Consider the following 18,287-nt stretch of genomic DNA (forward strand, 5'->3'; position numbering starts at 1 on the left):
ATAGCAAGGTTTATCTGCGATAAAAATCGCCGATGTGCGGCGATAATTTTTGTCTCTAAACAAGTTAGAGACAAAAATTATCGCTAGTTGTTCGTAATATGCCCCCGGGTTTTTGCTTGCAGAAATCGGGAGGCGGGAGACTAGCACTGAAATCAGTAGTCACACGCCTGAATCGGGAGGGTTGGCATGTCTGAATTCTCTACAGCTGGGGCCATAAACTACATCCGCAGGGGTAGGTGATAGCCTGGGACCAGCCTGGCATCTAAAATGGCTGCCGTGCACGACAAAATTGTGGCATTGGAAAAAAAGCAAGATGGCGCAGCCGCTGGAAGAGATGTATCAACATATATCAGCCTCCTCAGCCACCCTCAGGAAACATAGGGGATTAGGATACGTCTCCCGCACCCCCTTATACCTAGTAATTTAATTAACGAAGCACAAAATGGCGAATTCCCGTTTCGCTACCAGTTTGCGGCCCAGTTCGCGGCCCGTGAAGCGCTTCTACTGTGAAAAATCATTTTTTTTTTCTTTTCCCCACGGGACCCTTTAATAACCCCAACAACATTCCTAGGGGGTCAAGAGGGGGATACCTTGCCCCTCGATCCTACCGAGAGACAAGATGGCGGCCGCTCCGGACTGTCACGCAGCAAAAAAAAAAAAAGCTCACGCACAGCCGCTGGAAGAGATGTATCAACATATATCAGCCTCCTCAGCCACCCTCAGGAAACATAGGGGATTAGGATACGTCTCCCGCACCCCCTTATACCTAGTAATTAATTAACGAAGCACAAAATGGCGAATTCCCGTTTCGCTACCAGTTTGCGGCCCAGTTCGCGGCCCGTGAAGCGCTTCTACCGTGAAAAATCTTTTTTTTTTCTTTTCCCCACGGGACCCTTTAATAACCCCAACAACATTCCTAGGGGGTCAAGCGGGGGATACCTTGCCCCCTTTCATTAAATTCCCCCTTCGTTTTTCACCTCTTCTTCTCTCTCGATCCTACCGAGAGACAAGATGGCGGCCGCTCCGGACTGTTTAGAATGTTGACAGACACCGGAGAGCCAATCAGCTTTCTGCGCGCAAAGTTCCGAAACGCGAAAAGTAAGCGGACCGGATCGCTGCCCGGAGCGCTGTTACAGATATATATCTTGATTTAAACGTTAATTTCTCAAAATCCACTGAAGCACATATATTGAGACCTAGCAAAGGCACATCGGGCTAACAGTCCCTACAATTTTGCCAAGTTTCGTGAAAATCCATTCAGCCGTTCGGCCTAAAAGTGAGTCCAACCGCCCTATGGAAATTAACATGGGAAAAACGCGTTTTGGGACCCCCCTTTTTTCTCGGCCCCCCCTTGACGACCCCCCCCCCAAATTTTCAGGGGCTGCTCAGAAACAAAATGTGCCATTTTCCTGAAAATTTCAGCCGATTCCGTCCACAAACGCTAAAGTTATTAGACATAGAATTTTCAGAAATGCCATAGGGAAAAAATCCTAACTATATATACCTACTGGCGACCGCCAGTAGGTAATATATATATATATATATATATATATATATATTCACTTTTTTTCAGAAAGCCACACATTCACTGGATGGTGTCATCAGTGATGTCATGAGTGATGTCACTGACCATGTCATGAGTGATGTAATATGTGGCGTCATCAGCAGTGCATTACACGCGCAAGTTATAGTGAGTCCATGTAACTATAACGTTGAATTTCAATGGTTTTATGTCAGTAAAATTTTCCAGCTAACTATAACTGATGTGAAACCTATGTTTTTTTTTGGGAATTTAATAGGTTTTTTAAATGCTAATTCCTAACTATAACTGGTGTGAAACCTATGGTTTTTTCAGTGAATTTCATAGGTTTATTAAATGCTAATTCCTAACTATAAGTCTCACTTTATAAGTAAGACTGTTAGCGCTCTAGTTGTTTAGAACACTCTGATACATTCTGTCATTGGGCTACAGTTGGGCTATATTTGAGCTATATTTTTTTTTTGTCTCTGGTGGCCATCTTTGGGCTACATTGGGCTACATTGGGCTACATTTGGACTACATTTTTGCTCTAACATATATAAAGCCCAATGTAGCACAATACATTTTTTTCCAAATTTAATTTTCGTAAAAAGCACTTCAGAATAGGGCTACCTGTCCCTACAATTTCCCTTTTTTTTTTTTTGTGCGCTCCTGATGCGCGCCCCTGGGAGCGCCCCGAAAAGCGTACTTCTATAAAGCGTCCCGAGGCGCGCTCCGGGGAGCGTCCCGAGAGCGCCAATATCGCGAAAACATGATCGTGACGTATCGCGTAGCCGCGTCCGCGTGATACGCACGGCGTAAGCGCACCCGGAAGCACTCGAGCGAATACGATTGCGCAACGTAGGCGTCTGACACGCTTACGCGGCGCGCCTCTGGCGCGTCGCGTAAGCGTGTCGTGTCATGTGACCAGAAAATAACACTTTTCATTGGTTCATAACAGTTTTGGTTTCATAATGATGAAGCCCATGGTCATGTGACCTGTAAATAACACTTTTCATTGGTTCAATAATTATTTTTTTCTAAATTTAGAGAAACCCACCCATTTCTCTCACTATTGATTTGCACTTGGAGAGAGCAAGAGGTGTTTTGTGAATTTTCAACTCATTACTTTCCTGATCTACAGCAATGACTGCAAGGGAGTCATCCAGCAGTGATTCAGATGGATTTGTGCAAGAGGACCCTCCTCACCAGAAAGCAAAGAACCACTTCATCTGGAAATTTTATGACATCCCTGAAGGACAAAAAAAAGTTAATGCAAGTAAAGTAACTTGTAAAATATGTGGAAGTATTTTATCCAGAGGCAATCCTCTAAAAAAATACAGCTTTGGAAATGCCAATTTAATTAGGCATGTCAAAAGAAGACACCCCAACATTTACTCCAGGGAGAGTGTCAGGGAGCTGGCAGAGAAGGCATGAAAAGATGGCAGCAGCACCTCCACTGGTGGAGCAACACCTTCAGGTTCAACACGTGCAAGAATGGTCCCTAACGTCCAGCCGGTATTTGCAGGAATACATTTTTTATGCAAGGACTGTGACGAACTACTCTGTTACGGGGAGCAGAGCGTTGAACTCATTGCAATAAAGAAACAGGAACACCAATGCTCTCCCCGTCCCTAAATTTTCTAATTTTTTTGCTCCTGTTGAGCATTTTTTGAATCCCTGTTTTTGTTTTTCCCCTGTAAAAAATCCAAAAAAAATATAAAATCATTTCAAAAAGTATAAAAAAAATATAAAACAACAAAAACAAAAAAAACAGTTCTTTTCAGAACTACCTCCAATTTATAAAAAAATGCAATTTTTTTTTAAAAAAGTGTCATTCTTTTTCTCAATTGTACGCTCCCCGGTGCACGTACCAGGCGCTCCCCCGGCGCAAATCAAAAAAAAAATTATTTTTTTTGCCCCTTACGGCCCTTTTATGACCCCCACATCAAACCTAGGGGGTCAGGGGGGGTGTACCCTGCCCCCTTTTGCTCATTTCCCTCTTTGATTTTTACCACCTCAATCCTACCGAGGTACAAGATGGCGGCCGCTGCGGACTGTTTCGAATGTTTACAGACACCCGAGAGCCAATCAGCTTTCCGTACGCAAGTCGCGTGACGCGCTTTGAGCGCTCCCCAGTGCGCGTACCGGGGCGCGGCTATAGATATATATATTTTTTTGAACCTAAATTACTCAAAATCCACTGGAGCACATTTCCTGAGACACAGCAAAGGCACATCGGGCTACCAGTCCCTACAATTTTGCCAAATTAGGTGGAAATCCATTCAGCCGTTCGGGCTAAAAGTGAAATCGACCGCCCTATGGAAATTAACATGGGGAAAATGCATTTTGGGACCCCCTTTTATCTCGGCCCCCGCTTGACGCATCCCCCCCAAACTTTCAGGGAAGGACCGGAGCTCCGCGAGCCCATTTTGACGAACTTTTCAGGCAGATTTGTCAACCGGCGCCAAAGTTATTCCAAATAGAATTTTGAGATTTAACATTGAAAAAAATCCTAACTATAACTACCTACTGGCGACCGCCAGTAGGTAATATATATATCTATATATATATATCTATATATATATATATATATATATATATATATATATATATAGATATATATATATATATATAAAAATAAATAAAGATATATATATATATATATATATATATATATATATATATATATATATATATATATATATATATATATATATATATATATTCATCCAAGATTGCCTCTAATTCAAGGACGCTACGCCATAGGAAAGAGATTTGCAAAACCTTTATTTTCTGAAGCTGCAAATCACGGCTGGCTTTTCAGTTCCCCAACGCGTTTCGGAGTCTCAAACTCCTTCCTCATGGGGCAGCAAATGACAAAGGAAACGGAAATGGCCACACCTTTATTTGTCCCATGCTGCATGTCTTCTCCAATGAAGCATGCTGGGAGATGTGGTCCCAATTCTCCCCGGAGGTCGGGTCCGTCTTTGCCAAAGTAAAGTTTAATTTCTGCATGTGACGGACCCGACCTCCGGGGAGAATTGGGACCACATCTCCCAGCATGCTTCAGGTTTTGCAAATCTCTTTCCTATGGCGTAGCGTCCTTGAATTAGAGGCAATCTTGGATGAATATAATCGCGGCGGCCTCAGCCGCGGAGGATGCACCACCTACTTGAAATGTGGTGGTAGGACTGCATGGTTGTGATCACACAATCGCTAAAGCGGCGCAGGAAGGATTTCACACTGGCAAGCTGCACATCACGCCTGGGGCCCACTGGAGGGCTGTAAAAAAACATGCAGAAATTAAACTTTACTTTGGCAAAGACGGACCCGACCTCCGGGGAGAATTGGGACCACATCTCCCAGCATGCTTCATTGGAGAAGACATGCAGCATGGGACAAATAAAGGTGTGGCCATTTCCGTTTCCTTTGTCATTTGCTGCCCCATGAGGAAGGAGTTTGAGACTCCGAAACGCGTTGGGGAACTGAAAAGCCAGCCGTGATTTGCAGCTTCAGAAAATAAAGGTTTTGCAAATCTCTTTCCTATGGCGTAGCGTCCTTGAATTAGAGGCAATCTTGGATGAATATAATCGCGGCGGCCTCAGCCGCGGAGGATGCACCACCTACTTGAAATGTGGTGGTAGGACTGCATGGTTGTGATCACACAATCGCTAAAGCGGCGCAGGAAGGATTTCACACTGGCAAGCTGCACATCACGCCTGGGGCCCACTGGAGGGCTGTAAAAAAACATGCAGAAATTAAACTTTACTTTGGCAAAGACGGACCCGACCTCCGGGGAGAATTGGGACCACATCTCCCAGCATGCTTCATTGGAGAAGACATGCAGCATGGGACAAATAAAGGTGTGGCCATTTCCGTTTCCTTTGTCATTTGCTGCCCCATGAGGAAGGAGTTTGAGACTCCGAAACGCGTTGGGGAACTGAAAAGCCAGCCGTGATTTGCAGCTTCAGAAAATAAAGGTTTTGCAAATCTCTTTCCTATGGCGTAGCTTCCTTGAATTAGAGGCAATCTTGGATGAATATATATATATATATATATATATATATATATATATATAATGCTGGCGTGGTGTGCTGAAAATTAAAAACTCACCTGCACTCTGGGTCCTCCATTTTCTTTCTTTCGATGAGCTCTGGATTGTGGGCGCGTCATCGTGAGGAAACGAGTGAAAAGATATATATAGATATCTATATATATATCTATATATGTATATATCTACATATATATATTTTTTTCCCAAAAATATATTGTATATTACAAGCATTAACACATACAATAATATAATCCTAAATACACAATATAAACAAAACTATACAATTTTAGGAATAATTCATAAACTATTCCCACTCCAATTTCTGCAACAGTAGGGAAATCATTGGACTCAAGAGGGATAAAATCTATAATTTCCACTCCAGTCATTGCAACAGTAGCAACAGAGTTGAACTCAGAATGGGTAAAATCTGCTAGTCCCACTCCAGTAACTGCAACAGTAGGAAAATTGTAGGATTGTGGAGAGGTAAAATTTACTATTTCCACTCCGGGTTGCGCAACAGTAGGGAAAGTATTGGATTGCAGAGGGATAACATTTACTCTTCGCTAGTAGATAAAGCGCAGGATAGCGAAGAGGTAACACTTACTGATCCCACTCCAGTCTGTGCAATAGTAGAGAGAGAGTAATTTACTTCAAACAAGTTGAATGTTTTAAAAACTACATTAAATGACAACAAACATAAATATTTAAATGTTAACATATATATTTTGCTATGAAAATCATTACATATTTATTAGTGTTTAATAAATATTTTAAATTAAAACAAAAAAATAATATAAATAAACTACTATTCTTCATTTTTACAATTGTAACAACCAACAAATGTAATATTATATTATTTACAATTAAAAAGCATAACATTATTAACACATAACATAATAAAATAACATATTATTATTACTTAAATAACTTCCTACCTTATACCTATACAAATTTAAAAACACAAACATAAAATATATCTTGAAATCATAATAATTACAAATGTTACCAAATTAATGATCAATTAACAATTAATAGTATTGAATTAATAATAAAAGTAAAAATAAATTAATGGGGAGAGGATGTAGCCTTACGGCTAGAGCGGTTGACCTCGAAGCTAGGGAACCTAGTTTGAGTCTCTGCAACGATGCTCAACATCCTGTGATTCTGGGAAAATCAATTGGTCTCCCCATGCCTAATGAAAAATAAATGTGTTCTTCTTTAACAAAACTAGTGCTTATGTAAATTGCTCTGATACATGATGTCTTGGGTCTAGTTTGCGCTATATATAAAAAAACAACTCTAAAAATGCCACACCCTTTATCCCTAGAAACCCAACAACATGCACTTAATATATATTAGAAAAAAACCTTAACTACATCATTTACATAATTAATTATCAATTAAACATTTGATAACAATTAACTAATAAGAAATTAATAATATATAAGAAACTTCCCTCCCTTTGCCCCTACCAAAAAAAAACACACCTCATATATAACTTGGAACATATCCTTATTACACAATTGACATATTTAACTATCAATTAAATAAGTATTATTAATTAACTATAATTCATTTCCTTCACACCTTTTACCCAAGAAAAAACAAGCAACCCATACAAAACATATAAATACAAAAATTCTTAATTACAAAATGAGCATAATTGATTATCAATTAAATGATTAATAATAGTAAAACAATTATTATTAAATAATCATATTTTTTTAGAGAGTTTTATATAGCACAAACTAGACCCAAAGGTATCAGTTACCTTTAAAAGAGCACCAGGTGAGTTATAGACTTAAACATTCATATTTGTTTTCTTAGGCATGGGGAGATTAAGTGATTTGCCCAGAATTAAAGGATGCTGAGCACCTCTGTAGAGACTCAAACCCAGCTCAACAGCTTTTAGGTCAACCGCTCTAGCTGTTAGGCCACATCCTCTCCCCATAGTTAAATTACTTCCCACTGTATACCCCTTTGTACCCCATAACCCACACCTAAAACTTTACGTAATAAAAAGAAAGATTGCACATACAACATAATGTGTTATCAATGAAATTGTTAATTTGAATTAATAATTAATTATTCATTAGAATGAATTTACTTCCCACTCTTTACCCCTATAAACCCCACAACCTGCCACTGCACTAAAAATACAAATAAACTATTAAATTAAATTCAATTTTAAAAACAACTAAAATGAGCAAACTATATTAAACAACAATAACAATAATTACACAAACAATTTATAACATATTCAATTAAAATATGTACTACAATACATAAAAATAATACAAAAATTATATTAGTAATTATGTTTTTTGTAAACAATGTTAACAACATGGATATTTTTACCATCGCTATTACCAACATAAATATTTTTAACATCAATATTACTTACTTTAAACTCAATATTCTTGTCCACAATATTTTTGCACCCAATATTTGTGCATCATGTTATTTCAAGCTCGATATTTCTGGTGCTCGATATTTTTTTCCTATATTTTGTCTGCATTCCGCTGTATTTTTGTAGAAAAGCCAGGTCTTGAATTTCTTTCTAAAGTCCACCAAGGAGGGTGCTGTTCGGAGGTTGTTGCCGGTCTTAGTGGCGATCTAGGAAAATGAGCGGCCCGCTGCGGCTGCGACAGATGCAGGTGATGTGTGCGAGGGCCAGAGAGAGGAGGAGCGCAGGGTTCTTGTGGGCAGATAAAAGGAAGTTCAGTCTGTGGTTGATGTAAAATGGTCCTTGATTGTGTGAATCTTTCAAGATGTGCATGATGATCTTGAACTGGCATCTCTTTTGGATAGGGAACCAGTGGAGGTTTCTGAGGTGGGCGTGATGTAGGTTCATTTCTAGAGGTCTTCTGAGGAGCTGGGTGGAAATTCTAACATAAAGAGCAAAGTTGTAGTTGAGGTGGCTGGTGATGAGGACCTGCATGATGTTCTTTTGTCGTTGATTGGGATCCATCTGAAGATTCTTCGGAGCATGCAAAGGGTGTGGAAGCAGAATGAGGTGACTGTGTTGACTTGTCGTTTCATGGTCAGTTGGCTGTCCAGGATGATGCCTATGTTGTGTGCATGGTCTGTTAGTATGGTATCCTAAGGCACCATCTTCAGAACACTTTCAGACCCTGAAGAAAAACAGAAGTGGAGTGGACCTGCTGTCTGTGACCAAAGGGGAGACCCAAAATACTCAGCATGCTCACTCCTATACCTAAGACAAAGACGTGGACTCCAAGGGTCAGTTGTCTGCCCTCCTGTGTGGCTACAGGACTACCAAAAGTTGCAAAAGGCCTTTTACTTTTTTAATCAGTTGACACGTCCAAACTAGTCCCGGCCTGAACCCTGCAGGTATCCTCTGCTGGAATGAGTCTTGACTGTGAAATGCTGTTACTGAGTTTATGAGACCCTTGGCTGTGTCTAACTGGATTTTTACTCCTACTCCTGAAAACCTGCGACTTCCAGATCAATGATGGACCGGGACAAAGCACCCAGGCCCCTGCTGGAATAAGGTGATTCTCTGCAGTAGCAAATCCAGAAGAGCGAACCCTCAGTGAAAAGGTATTTGGCTTTATGGAATTCAACATCAGATACAGCAGAAGCCTTTTTCTGCTAAAGGATTTATTTCAAGACCCAAAAAAGTGACGGAATCCAGTTAGTAAAATCTTGACCAGGTAAAGAGACAAAAAGTATCAGATCATTGAGTGAACTAATTGAAAACAAAATTCGAATTTCTTTCATCTGCAGCTTTTTCCTGCCAAAACCAATGGCTTCACTGGAACCTGCCTAGTTAGCGCCTGTCCACTTCATGAAGACTTTCTCACATAGAACGTGCTGGCTTGCCTGCTAAATGATTTTGACTTTGATAAAGAATTCAAGTCCCAAAGTAAAACGTCCAACTGGGCCACACGTGGTTAGTGTAGCTGACTTTGGCTCTGTTGAGGTCAACCAGAAATCATGCCTAATTCCCTATTTTTTTTTTACACCCATTGACAACTATTGTCACCTTTTGCTGCTAATTTCACTTAAAATGGTAACAATTCATGTCACTGATTATCTTCATGGAGTTTTGCAATTTGGGTGTCATTTTAGTCATTACATTTTACTCTATTTTTTTAATTCAGTTTGGGATTTTTATTGTTTTATTTTTATTTTATTATTGTCTGTTCTATGCGATAGGCACCAGGAGGTCGAGCTGAGGATTATTTAGTGACTTTGTGAGTTCAGCTTGACAAGAGTTGTGATTAATCTTTGGGGTTGGCAGTCTCCCACCCCAAATGATGATCCAATTTCGTACACACTCCAGTTGCAGTACCTAAACATGTCAGAGTTGCAGTGAAATATGTCTCATGTATCTGTTACTTGTGTGATTATGTAATGTATGCAGAAGTGCAATGGAATCGCAAAAAGCAAATGAATATAATATGTGTCCAGATCTATTTCTAAAACCAGAGTAATGGATTAAGATAGTTGGAAGAGTGTTTAAAAAGATGTACAATTGCATTGTGGGAGGAGTGTATTGGAAGTCGCATTAAGGACATTCTTCTTCTCATTTCACACTACACTGCGCAAGTACACTCTTAATGTCACTCATTGTTAAAAAAAAAACATGGGATGTGCTTCAAGCATGGATGCTGGATAAAGAAGAGTAGAGGGCAGATTTGTTGTCAAAATTAGCTTCTTCCAATTTAAGGACTGCATATGAGTGAATTTGTCCAAGTTTTGTTTTCCGCCTCTTTCATATTGTGACATAATGGACAAAATTATTTGAGGTGCACAATAGATATATATAGAAATATTCCAAAGAAATGCAAATCCACAAAGTTGGGTTGTAGAAAACTGTAGCAAAAGTGTGTACTGGATGACATGGGGATGGTGAACAGCAGATGCATGCTTTGATTCTTTTACTTTAAAGTCTACCGGAGTGGGTAGTCTTTGATTTCTTCATCTTCTTTTGTGTTTTCTTTAGATTGAGGACCAGCTCCCCCATCTCAAGGCTGTTGTACAATACCGTGGTCATCTCCAAATAAGGAGACCAAACCTGTTTGCGGTAAGAAACACTATGACTTAGAAGAGTTTCGTGATAGAAACAGTTGTGTCAGATGGGCCCCCAGAGCCCCCTCAGTGGCGGGCCCTGGGGTGTAGGGGGCCTCCTCAGCACAATACACTGGCCTGAGCACTCCTGCCTGTCTCCAGAGGTGAGCCCCTTGTAGTTTGCAGGGGTTCTCCCAAGTTTTGTAAAGCTAGTGAATAGAAACATTACTATGTGCCAAGCAGCAGAGTATCAATGGGTGTGCCTACAATCCAATACACTGAGTAGGTTTGTCTCCATGATCCTTGCCTGCCTCTTACAATTCTTCACAAATCTCTGCCTTCCAATTCAGTAATAGTCTCAGCACTGGTATCCATGTGCTTCAGTTCTATTCCTTGCCTGACAATGCCCACTTTAATGACTAAACCTTGCCTATTTCTCAGTGGAAAGAAAAATGTCTGCATCTAATAAGCACAACTGAGACAGGAGTATTTACATAGTATGTCATCTCAGGGAATAGGAGTTTGGCTGCACAGGCTCTGTGAATGCTCTGGTATTCATTGAAGATGTGCAAGACAATGGCAAGGTGCTCCCTTGTGTATTTTGACTGTTGCAATATTTCAGCCCATCTTGTGAAATGGACGTATTTACCACAGAAGCAAAAGAACATTATTGTTTTTTTCCTGAAACTCCATCCTTTCTCAATTGTTAAATATTGAGGTGGGGTCTACAAGTACTTCTGACACTACCAGAGAAGTTATTAGACCATCTAGTTTCCCTGTGTCCATAGTCAAACACCATGAATGTGATGGATGCTTTTAAAGACAATTAAAATATTTGATGATATGTTCGTTTGAACTTGAGCTGTGTTTTTGGTTTCTAGGTGAAACCCTCTTTATATAATGTTTATACAAGTTCTGAGGTTTGTTCCTTAGGGTTTGCCAAGGCTCTTGGTTTTCAGCTTTCAGGGTTATATTAAAATCATATTCTAAGAGAGTTTATCGTTTCCTCTTGCATAATTTATGAATTATACTATAACACACACTTTCCATCTTACAAGGCCTGCAGTATTTTATGCAATATTCTGAGGTTTTGATGACAATCTTGTTCATTCTACACACTCTACAGGGCAGCCTGGCTGGATACCAGATGTATTGTTTGGAAAAGAGCTGGCCTGTTTTACTTCCTTTAGAATTATAGTTGTATGTAGATTGATTGATCTACACAACGCAGTTAAGAACTCATATTGAGTCTGTTGATTACAGATTTGGTTGGGAAAATATCACTGGTAAGGGCCCCTATTATGAGTTTCTTATTATCCCAGTTCAATAAAAAAAGGGTGGCATTAACAGTATTGGGTAGCACCTTCCTGTGAGATGATAAGGACTACAAGTCATATTCTTTCCAGTTATTTTACCACTCCAGGCAACTCGTAATTAGCCCCTAAGTGATAAAGTGAACTGGAAATTCAGTTTGTTAAGCACATTCTTAAACTGTGTTTAGACCTTCTGTGATTTGCATTTTGCCAAGTAGATTTCTTTAGTTCTGTGCATGAACATGGGGATGGAGAACTCAAAGTAACAAGGTCTATGCCATAAAAAATAGAAGCTTCTCATTACATAGAGGGAAGTGCATAATGCCTGTTGTGTGAGAATTATTTTGAGGACATACGCCATTGTGGCTTTTTTTATAAGGATCATAGTAGAGCAGGCTTTACACAGCTACAATTCTACTTTTATTTCAATTCAAGTGGGAGAAGGAGGAGTAATCTAAAGTTTGTCCTATGTCTGTGTTTCACAAGAAGGCCGTTTAGGGCATAAGAATGTTGACTTTTGTATTTTTCCTTACACGGATCAACCTGCAGTCGATTTCACCATGACTGTAGGAATGTGTTGAATTGCTTAGAAGATGATGTTTATACTTGATTTAAACAGCTCTTTGTGGACTATCACATTGTTTGATATCGGCAGGTGTTGGTAGTGGATGTAGGTGTCTGCAAGTGGTGGTCGTTTTAGAGGACCACAATGGATTTTCCACCATATTTTACCTAGAACAAGAGAGCAGGAGAAAACGGATGAAAAAACCTATAAAGTGAGCTAAAATGACAGGAAGTCTAGAATGGTATAAGAAAAGGCATGTTTTGGAATAGAAACTAGCCATCCTTGTAATTCGTCAAACCCTTATATTGTTTCTGACTGTACCATCAGACAACATAGAGTGTGTGACAGAGATAACAGACTTTAAAATGCATCTTGCCTTATATTATTGTGGTAGATAGGGTTTGGGCCTGATGTACTAAACACTGATTGCAAAATACTGATCACTATATGCAATCAGTATTTTTACATCCAGTTTTGAATTTTCTGAAGTGACCTAAGTTTTATTAGTTTAGTTCACAAATTCCACATTACAGTGAGTCGCAATATACCTCTTTAATATTCATGAGTTAGGTTACAAATGGTGACTCTTTACAATGGGATGCCATCAAATCAATAGTGGCTTCCTGAGGACAGCAAACAGCCCTCTCTGTGATCACATTTTGATAAAGCATTTTGGTTTTTAAATGCAACCTGTTTTTCAAAGTAAAGTGATTGTTGCGTTACCTACTCCTGCGGTAAAGACCAACTGCTGTTGGAATATATGTAATTTGGGGGCTCAGGATTTGATGCTTCAAGGCAGTAATGTTACATACATATTGCTACAGCATCAATGTTTGTACCACTGTACATCACTAAGTACCAATCAGTTAAGGACTGATGCAGGGATACCTAGCCAAATCTCAATTTGGGTTCTGAAAGCATCATTGAACCATAACTGCTTTGGTACCGGCCACAGAACGGAGTAGACAATTAGTGGACCAGTGTCAAGGAGCTGCTTTGGCCCTTTAGGACCTGTCTACCATCTCCCCCTCGCTGCTGAATGAGTGCCTCCAAGATTTGGGCATTACAGAGCAGGCATTGGCCTTGCAGTCTTCCTTCCTCAATGATGGCCCTCAGGGAGTATTGCTCAGTCAATTCCATGTGAATGTTTTCTCTAGGTCCTGTGGCTAATCCTTGAGTCCTACACTTTTCATGTGTTCCCACTTGCTGCCATAATTCATGCCTTTAGGATGTACACAATATCATACACTGATAACAACTCCACTGCTACCGCAGAGAGTTTTCTTCAATGCATGTTGGCGGTCACAGGCTGAATATTGAGGAATTCCATTAGACTGAATGGGGAGAAGACTGGTGGTGTGTTCTTTTAGGATGCACACCTCAATCTGGAATGATAACTGGTGGCAGAACCCCCCTAGGCACCCTCCCAATTCCAGAATGCTAAAAGTCTTGGGGTAATCTTAGATATTGAGCTGTTTATGAATGGACAGTCCAATCGCACAGTTGCTATCTGCTTCTGGCTTATAAGAAAGTCAAAAAAGATCTTTCCATTGATCCCCATTTAAGCACAAAAGCAGGTTGTCCTGTTCTTGGTCATGGCCAGACTAGATTACTGTAACTTCCTGTACCTGGATTAGAACATCAGCACTGAGGAAAAATCCCATATAGAATAGAATGCGTTCATCAGAGCCATTCTTGCCATTGCTAAGTGCCAGTCTGTGGTTGCAAGGCTGGGTGAGGCTTTTCACCTTCTGGGCCCTGCTGGGATTAAAGATATGTTTAATCTGTATATTCCAGTTAGAAATCTTTGCTCTGTCAAACCGCAACCTGGTCATCGTACCTAGGGTTTGAAGCGAGAGATGGGGAGACAGACCTTCACTGTCGCTGCCGGCAGACTTTGGAATTTGATTACTCAGTCTCTGACTTCCAATATAGTACATCTGCCTCTGAGAAAGGCTCTTAAAACAAGGCTCTACACTATTTAGACAGCTTCCCCCAGAATAAATTTGATCTGATTGACTCTGCTCAATATCGAATGGTCATAACTACAGCGCCTTGATTCCTTTGGGTAAGTGTTGCCCTTTATACATTGAAAATCAATCAATCAATTATGCAATATGATAATACTAATAAAAATAATGAATCTACCCATGCCACTGAAGAAATAGTAAATGAGTGGAAGCACATGCTTCAGTGCTTAGCTCCAGCCTAATGAGTAGTTCAGGATTCTGAATCACATTCAAATAATATTCATCTACTTGTAAAGCTGGGTTCAGTGTAGCAGGGGATGCAGGTGCTAATGAACTTCAGGTACTAATGAACTTTTCCCAAGGGCCCCTGGTTATCAGTATTTAAGTGAACAAGTCTGCAAGACAAAGTGTTATTCATTTAACATCCTTGATATGACAGAGCCGTCAAAGGCTTATCTGATGTGTAGGTGTCTTGTGAGTCTAGGCACAAAGCAACACAACAATCAAAGTTACAGTGAAGCACATCCGGCCGATTGCAGTAATAGTTCATACACCTAGGGCGCACATAAAAACATTTAGATGGGAGAGCCGAGGAGCCGAGATTGTAACTAGGTGTACCGCTGGGCAGGACATGTAAATCAGTAAGTGGTGAAACGCCGATTTTGCGAGTGTTTAAATGGGGGTAATCCCTTCCAGACTCTAACAAGTAAAGCGTTTTTTTGTTCTTTGCCTTTTGCAATCAGCATGTGACCATATACCTACTCTCTCTCCCTGAGACATGCATGGGCGTCCACAGAAATTTTTCAGGGAGGGGGTGAGGGGGGGGGCGAAATGTTAACGTCATCACTATCCTCTGACATGATGTGTGCCCGGTGGGTCAGAAGAAACACTGGGGCACAGGAAGAGCCATGGGGAGCAGGAAGCAGGCAGCATATGATCTCATACACCATAGGGTTGTTGTACCAGAGCCATCTCTTTCTTTTGTGGCACCCCACAATCCATACCTGCCCTGGTCCCTAAAATAACCCACTAGCACCCCAAAACCTATACCCACCCAGATCTTTGAAATTACCCCACCTCCCAAAACTCATACCCTCCCTGAACCCTAAAATTATGCCCCTGGCACCCCAAAACCCACACACACCCTAAACCCTAAAATTACCCACAGGCACCAATAACCCATACCCACCCTGACCCATATACCTGTCCCCCTGGCACCTCCAAAACCCATACCCACCCTGAACCCTAAAATTCCCCCCTTGCACCCCAAAACCCATACCCACCCTGAACCCTAAAATTACCCCCCTGGAACTCCAAAACCCATACCCACCCTGAACCCTAAAATTATCCCCCTGGCACCCCAATACTTAACCCACCGTGTACCTTAAAATTACTCCCTGGCACCCTAAAACCCACACCCACCCTGAACCCTAAAGTTACCCCCGGCACTCCAAAAGCTGAACACTACATTCTGATTTTGTATCGCAGCATCTCCCTGCTTAGGGAGGATCTGCTGGTCCACATTTTCTTGCCCTGGTCCGGTTCTGCTCGCCCTTTTCTGGATCTGTTCTGCCTGCCCTGTCCCTCTTTCGGACCCACCAAGCCTGCCTCTGTGCACACTGCCTGGACCTACTCTGTCAGGCCTGGTTCTTTTTCCTTTGGACCCGCTGTCTTCACTGGCGGAGTCAGGACACAAGTCTCACTTCTCTGAAGCTGCTCTCTCTCACCGAGACCCCCCACTCCCCCTCCACTTGCTCTCTCATCTTCCTTCCTCCCTACTTCTCGGTCTCTTTTTCCCCACTGCTTCTCTCTCTCTATCTCTCCCCCCTCTTTGTTCACTCTCGCCCCCCCACCGTATCCGTCTCCCTGACCCCACCAAGTCTTCCTCTGCCGCCCCTCTCTCTACCTCCTCCTCATGTCAGTGACAGGGAGCCCGGGGCCCTCTCTGAAAATGCGAGCTGGAGGTGACGTTCAGTGTGAAAGCACCAAGGTGTGAACCAAGAGAAGAGGTGGGGGAGAGGGTGGGCGGCAGGTCAAGGGGGCACTGGCTCTCAGAGAGGTGAGAAGGGGCGGGGAGCAGCCTGAGGACAAAAACAACACCAGAGAAAGGGGCAGACGCTCCGCGAGGAGCCTGGTGTAAACGTACACTTCTTAGCACTACAAAGCAGCCAAAGGGCGCCTTTCACTAGAGCCAAGAACCTGACCCATTGCGAACAAACAGCAGCCACCGTAGAACCTAGTGGTGTCATGAAAACAACAAAGGACGACTGCCGCAGAAACCTGAAAGTACAATTTACACCTTTAACAAAAGGCAATTCCTGATGCAAGCACCACAGGCCGGAACACTTAAAATATATAAATCTCTCATCAATGCACACCTGAGAGTGAATAAAAAGATGAGCAGCAAACTAAGGCAGTGACTGACACATACTTTGCTGGTCCACTCGTACTGTGCCCTATTGATACTTACTATGTCACCAGTCACCCCAGCGTGGGAGAATTCGTTATTAATTACTACTCTGACCGCCCCCATGAACCTCACTGCATAGACTAATATGTTTTGTCGGACAAAAGAAAAAATATATTTTATAAATCTGTGTTTTACGTTATGCAGCTATTGTCCTCGTAAGTTTCTCCCAGAGAAAAACTGTGGTTTCCTTCCACAAGGATGATATGGAGTGTGTGCACCCACACCCTCTTCCTGCAAAGCTAGCCCATCCACGACCCGGCAACCACCAGTGCTCCAGTATGCAACAGCCATTTTACATGTTGTGATCAGCTGGTTCCTTGGTTTCCAGCTTCACTGAGAAATGTTTGTTGTGCGCAACGCTGACCCTGGATCATCTGATTGGTTCCCTCAAAGACCCGAGGTACTTGAAGCACCTGCTGCACTTCTAGGTTAAATTAATGTTGGATTCGACAAGCAGAAGTCAGCAGAGGGGCCAGTGGAAGTAGAGAAACCCCTGAGGAGCGCATATTTCCCAACCATCCACCCGTCCATCATCCCCTTTTGTATCGCTTTGTTCGCCCTAAGTTGGCAGGGTATGCTCGGACGTGAGTCCCTTGCTCACTTGGCCACTGTATTCAAGATAGCCTGGCTGTTGAGGATTATGAATCCGAAACCGGTCCCAGGATGGTTGTTTCCGGTCCAGGGAAGACATGCTTGGCAGTTTGGGCTGGACTGTTCCCATGAGGCACAGGGTCAGACTGATTTGCATATGGCCATATCTGAACTGGGGAGGCTGAGTGAGCTAAAGAATGATGATGGATTAAACCCAGATCAGTTGACTGGGGGTGAGTGTTTGATTTGCTCAAATGCTCCGTCAATCATCCCCTTTTGTATCGCTTTGTTTGCCCTAAGTTGGCAGGGTATGCTCAGACGTGAGTCCCTTGCTCCCTTGGCCACGGGATTCAAGATAGCCCGGCTGATGAGGATTATGAATCCGAAACCGGTCCTCGGAAGCTTGTTTCCGGTCCAGGGAAGACATGGCTTGGCAGTTCGGGCTGGACTGTTCCCATGAGGCACAGGGTCAGACTGATTTGCATATAGCCATGTCTGAACTGGGGTGGCAGAGTGGGCTAAAGAACGGTGATGGATTAAACCCAGATCTTTTGACTGGGTGTGAGTGTTTGATTGATTCAGATGCTCCGTCCATCACCACCCCCTTTTGTACCGCTTTTGACCGCCATAAGTGTGACAGGGTATGCTCAGACGTGAGTCCCTTGCTCACTTTGCCACTGGATTCAAGCAAGCCGGGCTGAAGACGGCTGGAATGCCAGAAACCGGTCCTCGGAAGCTTGTTTCCGGTCCAGGGAAGACATGGCT

At 42.0% G+C, this 18,287-nt stretch overlaps 1 protein-coding gene across 1 annotated transcript in view; it reads left to right on the top strand.

Annotated features, from left to right (window-relative positions):
• The window catches only part of LOC147725927 (long-chain-fatty-acid--CoA ligase ACSBG2-like), a 279,020-nt gene that overhangs the window by 76,186 nt on the left and 184,547 nt on the right, over positions 1-18,287 (top strand). Inside the window, exon 4 of the mRNA XM_086960051.1 lies at positions 10,549-10,629. Within this exon, the coding sequence (XP_086816177.1) occupies positions 10,549-10,629 (81 nt within the window). The remainder of the gene's footprint in view (positions 1-10,548; positions 10,630-18,287) is intronic.

This window comes from Lissotriton vulgaris, chromosome 3_1 (assembly GCF_964263255.1).
Source record: "Lissotriton vulgaris chromosome 3_1, aLisVul1.2, whole genome shotgun sequence".
Classification (NCBI taxonomy): Eukaryota; Metazoa; Chordata; class Amphibia; order Caudata; family Salamandridae; genus Lissotriton; species Lissotriton vulgaris.